This window comes from Mobula birostris, chromosome 15 (assembly GCF_030028105.1).
Source record: "Mobula birostris isolate sMobBir1 chromosome 15, sMobBir1.hap1, whole genome shotgun sequence".
Classification (NCBI taxonomy): domain Eukaryota; kingdom Metazoa; phylum Chordata; class Chondrichthyes; order Myliobatiformes; family Myliobatidae; genus Mobula; species Mobula birostris.
Genome location: NC_092384.1, coordinates 14,916,957 through 14,931,083, shown reverse-complemented (window position 1 = coordinate 14,931,083; position 14,127 = coordinate 14,916,957). Strand labels below are relative to the sequence as shown.

General features: G+C 41.6%; 1 protein-coding gene across 5 annotated transcripts in view; it reads right to left on the bottom strand.

The window, feature by feature from the left end:
* wdr59 (WD repeat domain 59) overlaps positions 1 to 14,127 on the bottom strand; it is a 90,852-nt gene that overhangs the window by 25,719 nt on the left and 51,006 nt on the right. For 4 of the 5 annotated variants that reach the window (XM_072279344.1, XM_072279339.1, XM_072279340.1 and 1 more), the window contains one exon: positions 10,826 to 10,907. In XM_072279344.1, coding sequence (XP_072135445.1) covers positions 10,826 to 10,907 — 82 coding nt within the window. Of the gene's footprint in view, positions 1 to 8,329; positions 8,404 to 10,825; positions 10,908 to 14,127 lie in introns of those variants that run through there. The other variant, XM_072279343.1, reaches the window with a different exon arrangement.

Sequence of the window (14,127 nt, the reverse complement as noted above, 5' to 3'; positions counted from 1 at the left end):
TACAGGAAAGATTCTAGCATGGATAAAGCAGTGGCTGATTGGCAGGAGGAAAAGAATGGAAATAAAGGGAGCCTTTTCTGGTTGGCTGCCAGTGACTAGTGGTGCTCCACAGTGGTCTGTGTTGGGACGGATTCTTTTTATGTTATATGTCAATGATTTGGATGATGGAGTTGATGGCAATGTTGCAAAGTTTGCAGGATATGAAGATAGGTGGAGAGACAGGTAGTTTTGAGGAAGTAGAGAGGCTACAAAAAGACAAGACAGATTAGGAGAATGGGCAAAGAAGTAATAGATGGAAAACGGTGACGGGAAGTATATGGTCATGCACTTTGGTAGAAGAAATGAAAGAGCTGACTATTTTCTAACTGGAGAGAAAATACAAAAACTGAGGTGCAAGGGGACTTGGGGCTGCCTGTGTTGGATTCCCTAAAGGTTAATTTACAGGTTGAGTCTGCGGTGAGAAAGGCAAATGCGATGTTAGCATTCATTTCAAGAGGACTGGAATATATAAGCAAGGATGTAATGTTGTGACTTTATAAAGCACTGATACGGCGTATTGTGAGCAATTTTTGACCCCTTATCTTAAGACCATAAGACAAAAGAGCAGAAGTCGGCCATTCAGCACATCGAGTCTGCTCCACCATTTTATCATGAGCTGATCCATTTAGTCCCACTCCCCTGCCTTCTCACCATAACCTTTGATACCCTGGCTACTTAGATACCTATCAATCTCTGCCTTAAATATATCCAATGACTTGACCTCCACTGCCGCCCGTGGCAACAAATTCCACAGATTCACCATCCTCTTACAACCTCACCCAATTACTGCTATTTTTGGGTTACCAAAGATAGAATCAAATCATTTAACCTCTTTTAGCTCGTTGGATGATTGCATTTCTTACTTTAATGGCTAGAAGATCCATTTTGCTGAATTGGAAAGAGATTAATCCTCCTACCATATTTCATTGGTTTTCACAAACTATGTTGTGTTTAAATCTGGAAAAAATTAGAAGTGTTATTTATGACCCCTCCATTAAATTCGAAAAGACTTGGAGGCCATTTATTCAGCATTTTCATATGATGTAATTTGACCATTTCCAAACTTATTTTACTTCTCTGTAACGTTGGTTGAGAGGAACGGAGTCGTCGACACTAAGGTTTTTCTTTTCTCCCATTTTTTACAATGTTAAAACAGCCCAGGTCTTTTTTTTTCAGTTTAGTTGATTAATTCTGTTTAGATTAGTTTTTTTTGGGGGGGGGTTATTTTTTTTTTCCTTTTTCATGATTTTTAAAATTTTTTTTAGATATTTTTCTTTGTTTGATATTATTCATTTGTATCCTATATGATTGGAAGTTTTATCATTTAAATGTCATCTGGCTTTATAATCACTCATGTTAATTATAACAATGTATTCCCAATATCTTTGTACTACTACCATGTTATGTTTATATTTTTATGAAACTAATAAAAAGATTGAAAAAGAAAAAAAGTCACCACCCTCTGGCTAAAAAAATTTCTTCGCATCTCCATTCTGAATGGGCGCCCTTCAATCCTTAAGTCACATCCTCTCGTACTGGACTCCCCCACCATGGGAAACAACTTTGCCACATCCACTCTGTCCATGCCTTTCAACATTTGAAAGGTTTCTATGAGGTCTCCCCTCATTCTTCTAAACTCCAAGGAGTACAGTACAAGAGCGGTCAAACGTTCCTCATATGTTAACCCTCTCATTCCCGGAATCATTCTAGTGAATCCACTCTGTACCCTCTCCAACGTCAGCACATCCTTTCTTAAATAAAACTGCACACAGTACTCCAAGTGAGGTCTTACCAGTGCCTTATAGAGCTTCAACATCACATCCCTGCTCCTATACTCTATTCCTCTAGGAATGAATGCCAACATTGCATTTGCCTTCTTCACCACTGACTCAACCTGGAGGTTAACCTTAAGGATATCCTGCACAAGGACTCCCAAGTCCCGTTACATCTCAGAACTTTGAATTCTCTCCCCTTTTAAATAATGGTCTGCCAGTTTATTTCTTCTACCAATGTGCATAATCATACTTTCCAACATTGTATTTCATTTGCCACTTCTTTGCCCATTCTCCCAATCTATCCATGCCTCTCTGCAGACTCTCTGTTTCCTCAGCACTGCCGGCCCCTCCACCTATCTTTGTATCATCAGCAAACTTAGCCACAAAGCCATCTATTCCATAATCCAAATCGTTGATGTACAACGTAAAAAGAAGTGGCCCCAACACGGACCCTTGCAGAACACCACTGGTAACCGGCAGCTAAACAGAATGGGATCCCTTTATTCCCACTCTCTGTTTCCTGCCAATCAGCCAACGCTCTAACCACATACGTAACTTTTCCGTAATTCCATGGGCTCTTATCTTGTTTAGCAGCCTCATGTGTGGCACCTTGTCAAAGGCCTTCTGAAAATCCAAATGTACAACATCCACTGCATCTCCCTTGTCTAGCCTACTTGTAATTTCCTCAAAAAATTGCAATAGGTTTGTCAGGCAGGATTTTCCTTTAAGGAAACCATGCTGAGTTCTGCCTATCTTGTCATATGCCTCCAGATACTCCGTAACCTCATCCTTGACAATCGACTCCAACAACTTCCCGACCACCGATGTCAAGCTAACAGGTCTATAATTTCCTTTTTGCTTCTTTGCCCCCTTCTTAAATAGCGGAGTGACATTTGCAATCTTCCAGTCCTCCAGAACCATGCCAGAATCTATTGACTTTTGAAAGGTCATTGCCTAATGTATCATTGCTAATGCCTCCGCAATCTCCACAGCTACTTCCTTCAGAACACAAGGGTGCATTCCATCTGGCCCGGGAGATTTATCTACCCTTAGACTATTTAACTTCCTGAGTACTTTCTCTGTCATAATTTTGACTGTGCACACTTCTCTTCCCTGACACCCTTGAGTGCTGATGTCTTCCTCAGTGAAGACTGATGCAAAATACTCGTTCAGTTCCTCCACCATCTCCTTATCTCCCATTACAATTTCTCCAGCATCATTTTCTATCGGTCCTATATCTACTCTCAGCTGTCTTTTACTCTTTATATACTTGAAAAAGCTTTTAGTATCCTCTTTGATATTATTTGCTAGCTTCCTTTCATAGTTCATCTTTTCCCTCTTAATGACCTTCTTAGCTTTCTTAATGACCTTTTGTAAGCTTTTAAAAACTTCCCAATCCTCTGTCTTCCCACTAATTTTTGCTTCCTTGAATGCCCTCTCGTTTGCTTTAACTTTGGCTTTGACTTCTCTTGTCAGCCACGGTTGCATCCTTTTTCCCTTCAAAAATTTCTTCTCTTTTGGAATATATCTGTCTTGCACCTTCCTCACTTCTTGCATAAACTCCAGCCACTGCTGCTCTGCCGTCCTTCCCGCTAGTGTCCCTTTCCAGTCAACTTTGGCCAGTTCCTCTCTCATGCCACTGTGATTTCCTTTACTCCACTGAAATACCGACACATTGGATTTTGGCTTCTCTTTCTCAAATTTCACAGCGAACTCAATCATGTTATGATCACTGCTTCCTCAGGGTTCCTTCACCTCAATCTCTCTAATCAACTCTGGTTCATTACACAAACTCAATCCAGTACAGCCGATCCCCTAGTGGGCTCAACAACAAGCTGTTCTAAAAAGCCGTCTCATAGACATTCTACAAATTCTCTCTCTTGAGATCCAGTGCCGACCTGATTTTCCCAATCCACTCACATGTTAAAAGATGTGCTGAAACTGGAGAGGGTTCAAAGGAGATTCATGAAAATGATTACAGGATTGAATGGCTCTGGGCCTGTATTCACTATTCAGACGTATGAAAGGTGACCCAACTGAAACCTATTGAATGGTGTAAAGCCTTGACAGGGTGGATGTGGAGAAGATGTTTCCTATGGTGGGTAAGTCTAAGACCAGAGGACACAGCCACAGAATAGAGGGCGTCCCTTTAGAGCAGAGATGAGGAACAATTTCTTCTGTCAGACAGTAGTGAATCTGTGGAATTGTTTGCCATAGGCAGTTTTGGAGGCCACATCTTCATGTATATTTAGGGCAGAGGTTGACAGATTCTTGACTGGTCAGGGCATGAAGGGATACGGGGAGAAGACAGGAGATTAGGGCAGAGAGGAATATTTGATCAGACAAGATGAAATGACAGAGCAAACTCGATGGGCCAAATGGCCTAATTTTTCCTCCTATATCTTATGGTATTATGGTCTTAAGTACTCCCTGAACTACCAGTTCCCGTATTTTCTATCTTTAAATTACAGCACTGTAGGGTCAGACAGATTAGAGATGAGGAGGAGAGTGTCCATAAGGTAGTTTAGAAATATGCATGTTTGAATGAGAAGTGGTACACAGGAAATTTACAGCTACACAGGAAATTTACAGCTACACATGTAGATGACATCAACTATACAATCTTCATTGATCTTCCTTCAATCTCTTCAAACATTTCAACCCAAGATCTTTCCTTAAGAAATCCATGATGACTGTCCTTGATTAAACTGTGCTTTTCTAAATGGGAATTTATTTTATTACTCAGACATCATTCCAGTCATTTGAACATTACCATTACGTGGTCTGTGATTACTTCATGTAGCCCTTTCTCCCTTTTAAAACAAGGATTTGCGGTCAGTAATCTTCCAGTGCTACAGCACTATACCTATCCCCCAAAAAGCATTCAAAAATAATCAGGGCATCTTCTGTTTCAAGAATCTGGAATATATTTCAAGTTAGCCTGACAATTTATCCATTTTAAGAAATTTTAGGCTGTTTAATATCTTCCTTACTTATCACTCTTCATCCTTAAAGGCAATGTTTATTGCTCCCTACATGTGTAAAAGTAGACCTGTACTCTTCCTTGATTACTCTTTTGGTTCCAACTCTTTCCATTATAGCCCTGTTTCAGCTTATATTTTTATAAAAAGTTTTCAGGTTTCCCTTAATCTTACCAACACCCTCTTTCCCCTGCTAAATTTAATTTCACTCCTATATTCCTCTAGGCTCTCTGCAATGCTGGGATTTCAGCATCAGTGATAAATTTCCTTTCCTTTGGCTAATTTAAGAATTTTAGGTTCCTTTCCTCATATTTCTGGAATCTAAACCCTCACATCCCCTTGATGAATATCTCCCATTGCTCTGCCCTTCAAAGTATGCCTGAGAGCACAGGGAGGGTAGAAATTTCTCTGAGAAGTAGTTAAAGCTAGGATGGCAAAAGAGTATGAAGCTTGAAGAGACTGAATTTGAGCAGCCAAATACCTGAGAGAGGTCAAAACATCATAAAATGATTTAGGCAACACACACAAAATGCTGGAGGAACTCAGCAGGAATTGCTGAAGGGTCTCGACTCGGAACGTCGACTGTACTCTTTTCCATAGATGCTGTCTGGCCTGCTGAGTTCCTCCAGCATTTTGTGTGCGTTGCTTGGATTTCCATCATCTGCAGATTTTCTCTTGTTTGTAAAATGATTTAGAATGGGTCTAGTTTGAGTAAAGAAAAAAAGAGGAAAAATTGGATAAAGAATTGATGACTCAGGTCTCAATGCGAACCTAATTGGTCATGAGACAAAAAATGGAACAATTACATTCATCGTATATAAATTATTGTTACACAAATTTCCTAAGAATGAAAAGTTCAAAGTACAAAGTAAATTTTATTATCAGAGTACATATATGTCACCACATACAACCCTGAGATTCATTTTTTCTGCCGGCATACTCAGCAAACCTATAGAGTACTAACTATGGTAGGATCAAAGAAAGATCAACCAGAAAACAACAACGTGCAAATGCAAATATAAATAGAAAGCAATAAATAACAAGAACATGAAATAACAAGATGAAGAATCCTTAAAGTGAGATCATTGGTGGGAACATCTCAATGGGTGGGCAAATGAGTATAGTTAGCCTCTTTTGTTCAAGAGCCTGATGGATGAGGGGCAGTAACTGTTCCTGAACCTGGTGGTGCTAGTCCTGAGGCACTTGTACTTCTACCTGATGGTAGTAGTGAGAAAAGAGCATGGCCTGGGTGGCGAGGATCTCTGATGATGAAAGCTATTTTCCTATGACAGCAAATCCACTATCTTTTGTAGGATTTTCCATTCAAAGGCATTGGTGTTTCCATACCAGGCCATGATGCAGCCAATCAATACCCTCTCCCTACACATCTATAGAAGGTTGTAAAAGTTTTTGATGACATACCACATCTCCACAGACTCCTAAGGAACTAGAGGTGCTGTCGTGCTTTCTTCGCAATTGCATTTACATGCTGGGTCCAGGACAGGTCTTCTGTAACAGCAACACCAAGGAATTTAAAGTTGCTAACCTTCTCTAGCTCTGATCCTCCGATGAATACTGACTCATAGACCTCTGGTTTTCTCTCCTGAAGTCTACAATCAGTTTCTTAGTCTTGTTGGCATTGAGTGAGAGGTTATTGTTCTAGACACCACTCAGCCAAGTTTTTAATCTCCTTCCCGTATGCTGTTTCATCACCACATTTGATATGCCCACAACAGTTGTGTTATCAGCAAACTTGAATATGGTGTTGGAGCTGTACTTAGCCACAGAGTCACAGATGTAAAGCAAGTAGAGCAAGGGGCTATGCACACAACCCTGTAGTGCACCGGTGCTGATGGTGACTATGAAGGTGTTTTTGCCAATTTGAACTAACTGGGGTCTACAAGTGAGGAAATTCAGAATCCAATTGCACAAAGAGGTATTGAGGCCAAGTTCTCAGAGCTACAGGCACTTGAACATAGCCAGATTAAAAACAGAACAGTTCAGTGACAAGCTGTACAAAATCACAGGCAGTGACAGTGAAATGGCAGAGTGTTTCTACTTCAGACTGAAGGCAGATACATTGCATATATTTAGTTACTGGTTAAAAGAGGTGTCAGTGCATTGGTCGATCACTAATGTTATATATTAATGGATGCTCCACAGCTGTGCAGGGCTTGCACAATACTCACAGTCCCTTGGGAAGACAACATTGATGAAGCCCATGAGCGCAAGTTAACCAAGTATGCAGAATTAAGATCAGAGTGCAGAGACAGAGGGTAGAAAGTCTCATGCTATCCATTCAAAGTAGGCTACCGTGGGTTTATTGCGTTCACTTTCCAGAAGTGGTTGCGTGACCTTGGCTTCACTAGAAGAGAGATCAAGTCAACCAGCGGGCTGTAGCTGAGGCAGCAGAGAAAGGATCAGCGTGGGTGTGGACCAAGTATGTCCAGAGGGGCAGATAGTCAGGCAGTGTATACATATCTTGCAAACCCTTCAGTAGTTGCATAGACACCTGAAGAGCAGACTATCTGTTGGATGGAAGTGACCAACAACTCTGATAAAGGCAGATGCCAAGTTTTTAAGCTCACCAGTGGGAGGTGGTGCTTTAGCACTGCTGGCCCACCACCTCGAGGGAGTCTTGATCATAAGCGGGCTGAAACTCCTGAAGTCAGGTGGCAGATCAACTGATGATCCCACTGGTGATAGCACAGGACAGTTAACATCTTAGTCCACGTGTACTTTTTAACTCTTACTTCCTTCAAGGCAAGATTGCGTAGCGTAAGCACAAATGACCGATCACTCATAGATGAACTCAATGCCTTTTTGACACGTTTTGATAGGAAGAACTGTGACACATCCACACAAGTCGGCACATGTCCAGATGAAAATACTCCAACACTAATTTCAGTCTCTGAGGCAGACACCTGGGCATCCTTCAAGAGGATTAATCCAAGAAAGTTACCTGGTCCAGACTGGTCGAGTACTAAAGATTTGTGTGGACCAACTGGCTGAAGTACTTTCAAACATATTCAACCTCTCACTTCCCACCTGCTTCAAAAAGACATCCATTGTACCGGTGCTCAAGAACGTGTGAATTGCCTCAGTGACTATCGTCCAGTGGCACTTACATCAACCATGATCAAGTTCACGTTCAAGTTTGTACATAAATATCCATGAATACAGCCAAACAGCATTATTCCGGGGCCAAGTTACAAAACACAGTACCAACAGTCTTACAGAGCACAAGGGATATATAGGACATACAAGATAGCAAGTATATATAACAGTAAAGTACAGTCACACAAAAAATATATAGTCCAAGTCTCTGAGTCCATGACTGTTGCCGCAGTCTGCAGTCAAGCACAATACAGCTTGCCTTCTGCTGAGCAAACACTTGGAAACAGCACCAACTCCAGCATGGACGCCACGCCACACTGCCTCCAGTGCTCCGGAGGAGCCCCGACTCCAACTCACAATGAAATGACTTGAGGGATTTGTTATGGCATGAATCATCTGCCTCAGAGATGACCTGGATCTGCTCCCATTTACTACCACCACAATAAATCAACAGCAGGTGCAACTTCTCTGGCTCTTCACTCTTCCCTGCACTATTTGAGGAACAGAAACGTGTATGTCAGACTGCTGTTCATCAACTGCACCTCCACATGCAGCATAATCATCCCACCCAAGCTCATCAAGCTTCAAGATCTAGTTCTCTGTACCTCCCATTGCAACTAGATACTCAACTTCCTCATCAGAAGACTTCAATCAGTAGGAATGGTAATAAACTCTCCTCCTTGCTGACCATCAACACATGTGCACCTTAAAGCTGCGTGCTTAGCCCCTGCTCTGTTCTCTATATGAACCATACCGCCCAGTTGGACCCATGTGGCCAATTGACTCACTGACCTACACACCTTTGTAATGTGGGAGGAAACCAGAGCACCCGGAGGAAACCCACGTGGTCACGGGGAGAGCGTGTAAGCTCCTTACAGACAGTGGCAGCACATGAACCTGGGTCGCTGGCTCTTTAACAGCACCAGGCCAGTTGCTACGCTACGTAGTTGTGATATTCTGAAAGGAACCAGATTGAAGTGTCTTGTGGGTGGGAAAAGCAATCCTGCTGTCAGCCTCCAGAAGCAGCTCTGGTGATTTTGATGAATGTTGATTTGACCTCCCCCACGCCTTAAGTACTGTATTACCGTTCTACCTTAGGACGGAGATGAGGAGGAACTGCTTTTCCCAGAGGGCGGTGAATCTGTGGAATTCTCTGCCCAATGAAGCACTCTGTAAATATATTTAAGACAACCTTGGATAAATGTTTGCATAGTAGGGGAATTAAGGGTTATGGGAAAATGGCTCGACAGGCCAGATGGCCTACTCCTGCTCCTATTTCTTATGTTCTTATACACATGACTGTGCGGCTAAGCACAGTTTCAATGACATCTTCAAATTTGCTGACAAATTCAGACGAATCACAGGTGGTGAAGAGTCAACGTATCGGATGGAGCAAGATCGGTCACCTAATTGAGTGGTGCCTCAAAAACAGTATAAGCAAAACTAAAGAAATGATTGCTGACTTCAGGAAGGGGGAAAGTGAACATGCTCCAGTCTACATTGAGGGATTAGTGGTGGAGAGGGTCAGCAGCTATAATTCCTGGGCAATGCCACATTGGATAATCTGTCCTGATGCGATCATAAGGAAAGAATGCCAGCATCTTTCCTTTCCTAGGACATTAAGGAGGTTCAGTGTGTCATCAAACACTCTAACAGACTTCTACAGATATACTGTTGAAGGTATCCTAGCTAGTTTCATCATAGTCTGTACGGCAATTCAAATGTACAGGATGTAAGAAGCTACAAAGGACAGTTACTCTGTCAAATTCATCATGGGCACATACCTCTCCACCCATGGTACTATCTATAAGAGGCACTGCCTCAAGAAGGCAACATACACCAGTGGCCAAATTGGCCTTTTGTCAGCTTGAACCTGTCTGGCAATTCTCCTCGGATCTCTCTCATTAACAAGGGCATTACAGAATGTTCTTTGCACCATTTTCTATAAATTCTAGAAAGGGTTATGTGTAAAAATCCCAGGAGATCAATGGTTTTTGAGATCCTCAAAACTGGCACCAACAATCATTCCATGGTTAAAGTCACATTTCTTTGGTCAGAACAACAACTGAATCTCTTACAAACAACAGGAATTCTGCAGATGCTGGAAACTCAAGCAACACACATCAAAGTTGCTGGTGAACGCAGCAGGCCAGGCAGCATCTCTAGGAAGAGGTACAGTCGACGTTTCAGGCCGAGACCAAGTCCTGACGAAGGGTCTCGGCCTGAAACATCGACTGTACCTCTTCCTAAAGATGCTGCCTGGCCTGCTGCGTTCACCAGCAACTTTGCTGTGTGTTGTTAATTGAATCTCTTGACCATGCCTACATGTTTTTATGCAGTGAGTTACTGTCACACAATTGGCTGATTAGATATTTGTATTAACGATCATGGTTACAGATGTACCTAATAAAGTGGCCAAGATCCCCACCACCTGGGCCATGCTATCTTTTCACAGCTGCCATCAGACAGGAGGTACAGAATCCTCAAATCCCACAGCACCACTTTCTAATATAGATACTTCATTTGGATCTTGAACCAACTGGCACAACCCAAATCACTACAGTTTACAACATTATGACTACTTTGCACTAAAAGGACACCTTTTTTTTGTTCTAATCCAGTTTTCTTGTAAAAGGTTTGCAAGATTTGTGATGATTCTATGTTTTTCTTGTGAATACTGCTTCTGTGATGCAAGATACATGTGATGCTGCTGTAAGTAAGGTTTTCATTACACCTGCACATACATGTGCAATTGACAATAATCTTGACTTTGACAATTGTATTTCGGAAAGAAAATAGAATGAATCTGGGAAACAGCAGATGACTCACCTTAAAATTGATAGATGGAAATTATGTAGAAATTCTTTTGTAGAAACACATTTATTAGGTGGAATATTTTTACAGGTTCAGTACCTGAACAAGGTCTCTGCGCCCAACTGACAAAGCTGCAGCAGCATTCTTCTGACAAGTATCTTGGATGTCATTCACATTCAGTCTACAGAGAAAGGTAAGAATGTGAGAATAATCCAAATAGATGAGAAAATAAAACACTTGTTTGAAAATACTTATCAAAAACCATTCGTTATAGAGGACACCACTACATGAGAGCCTCTGGAATACATTTCCTCCAGTCAATTCAACAGTTATCCTCCTTCCATTGAAATGATATGATTTAAGTTCTTTGCTGATGTTTTCATTTTCCACCTCCATTAATATCTCAAGTTATAATGAAAAAGTCCAAGCCAGAGTGTAGAAAGGCTTGTATAATATTCAAGTCTGCCTCAGTAAAGTCAGGTATCTGTTCCACACAATGGATTGTACTATAGCCCAAGCAACCGCAATGCATTCACCTCTGTTTATTGGAACTCAGAACTGATAACACCCTGACTCTGCCTAGAGCTTTAAACTATATTTTTATGATGTTCACTATGTTTTCAAAATAGCTTTTTTGAATGTAATTGCTTTCAGACATCCAAAGGCTATAAAATATTAGCAAGAGCTTTACCCCAGTTTCTGTCATCATAAAATCTCAAAATAAAATGGGAAGACCCCTGGTGGAGGAATAACTGAAAGGCACTTAGAGTTACTCAAAGTTCAAAGTAAATTTATTACACTGGAAATAAATTTTTTCAGAAGTGTTGCTTCCTCAGAATTTTTTTTGTTTATGATAGACCACTTGAAGCTGAACACAAATACAATTTCCGACTACTTGTATCACATGGGAATTTGGAGAAAAAAAATTTTTTATTGAATATAATGCATCTAATTGCATAACAGTGCTGACGCTTTACAACAGTTCAACTAAGTTAAAAATGTTTTGTTGATGATTTTCGTTTGTACTCAATGTCTGAGGCTTCTCACTTAAGTATCCAACAATAATTAGCCAGCATTGATGGATTCCAGTTGCCCTGATACTGTTTCTCCATTACTGCAATGTTCCTTTCACCATGCTTGTCACTGACAGCGCCAAGGTTTGCAGGGAAGAAGTCTAAATGAGAATGCAGAAAATGAATCTTTAGTGACATGTTGTATTTCATGGTTTTGTATGCTTGAAGCATGTTGTCAACTAGCTGCATGTAGTTTGGTGCTCTGTAGTTGTCAAGAAAATTTTCAAGAGCATCCTTGAATGTCTTCCATGCAATTTTCTCTGGTCCCCCCAGAAGTTCTTCAAATTGCCCGTCATTGATGACCTGTTTGATTTGTGGAACAATGAAAATGTCTTCCTTAATTGTGGCATCCGTTAATCTGGGAAACATCTGTTTCAAACACATAAACTCTTCTTGGGCTTCTAGCTGAATACAAGTGTCAACTCAAAGCAACGAATATTGTGGTGAACAGCCTCCCCGTAGAGGTGAATGAAAAGGGATCTAGTGCTTTCCCAGCATATATGACATAGAAACATAGAAAACCTACAACACAATACAGCCCTTCGGCCCACAATGCTGTGCCGAACACGTACTTACTTTAGAAATTACCTAGGGTTACCCATATCCCTGTATTTTTCTCAGCTCCATGTACCTATACAGGAGCCGCTTAAAAGACCTTATTGTATCTGCCTCCACCACCGTTTCTGGCAACCCATTCCATGTACTCACCACTCAACGCAAAAAAATTACCCTTGACATTTCCTCTGTACCTACTTCCAAGCACCTTAAAACTGTGCCCTCTTGTGTTAGCCATTTCAGCCCTGGGAAAAAGCCTCTGACTATCCACACAATCAATGCCTCTCATCATCTTGTACATCTCTATCAGGTCACCTCTCATCCTCTGACGCTCCAAGGAGAAAAGGCCGCGTTCCCTCAACCTATTCTCATAAGGCATGCTTCCCAATCCAGGCAACATCCTTGTAAATCTCCTTTGCACCCTTTCTATAGTTTCCACATCCTTCCCTGTAGTGAGGTGACCAAAACTGAGTGCATTGCTCCAAGTGGGGTCTGACCAGGGTCCAATGTAGCTGTAACATTACCTCTCAGCTCATGAACTCAATCCCATGGTTGATGAAGGCCAATGCTCCGTATGCCTTCTTAATCACAGAGTCAACTTGCACAGCAGCTTTGAGTGTCCTATGGACTCGGACCCCAAGATCCTTCTGTTCCTCCACACTGCCAAGAGTCTTACCACTAATACTATATTCTGCCATCATATTTGACCTACCAAAATGAATTACCTCACACTTATCTGGGTTGAACTCCATCTGCCACTTCTCAGCCCAGTTTTGCATCCTATCACTGTCCCGCTGTAACCACTGACAGCCCTCCACACTATCCACAGCACCCCCAACCTTTGTGTCATCAGCAAATTTACTAACCCATCCCTCCACTTCCCCATCCAGGTCATTTATAAAAATCACAAAGAGAAGGGGTCCTAGAACAGATCCCTGAGGCACACCACTGGTAGTCAACCTCCATGCAAAATATGACCCATCTACAATCACTCATTGCCTTCTGTGCGCAAGCTAATTCTGGCTCCACAAAACAAGGTCCACTGATCCCATGCCTCCTTACTTTCTAAATAAGCCTTGCATGGGGTACCTTAACAAATGCCTTGCTGAAATCCATATACACTACATCTACTGCTCCTCCTTCATCAATGTGTTTAGTCACATCCTCAAAAAATTCAATCAGGCTCGTAAGGTACGACCTGCCTTTCACGAAGTCATGCTAGCTATTCCTTATCATATTATACCTCTACAAATGTTCATAAATCCTGCCTCTCAGGATCTTTTCCATCAACTTTCCAACCACTGAAGTAAGACTCACTGGTCTATAATTTCTACTCCCTTTTTTGAATAAGGGAACAACATCTGCAACCCTCCAATCCTCCAGAACCTCTCCTGTCCCCATTGATGATGCAACGATCATTGCCAGAGGCTCAGCAATCTCCTCCCTCACCTCCCACAGTGGCCTGGGGTACATCTCATCCGGTCCGAGAGACTTATCCAACTTGATGCTTTCCAAAAGCTTCGGCACATCCACTCTTAATGTCTATATGCTCAAGCTTTTCAATCCTCTCTAAGTCATCCCTACAATAGACTGGTCCTGGACTTATTTTCTGAGCCAATAGACTGGTCCTGGACTTATTTTCCATCTGGTATAGTTTGCATTTTGTTGTTTGATTGTTTGTGGTTTTTGTATTGCTATATTTATGCTCTATTCTTGGTTGGTGCGGCTGTAACGAAACCCAATTTCCCTCGGGATCAATAAAGTATATCTATC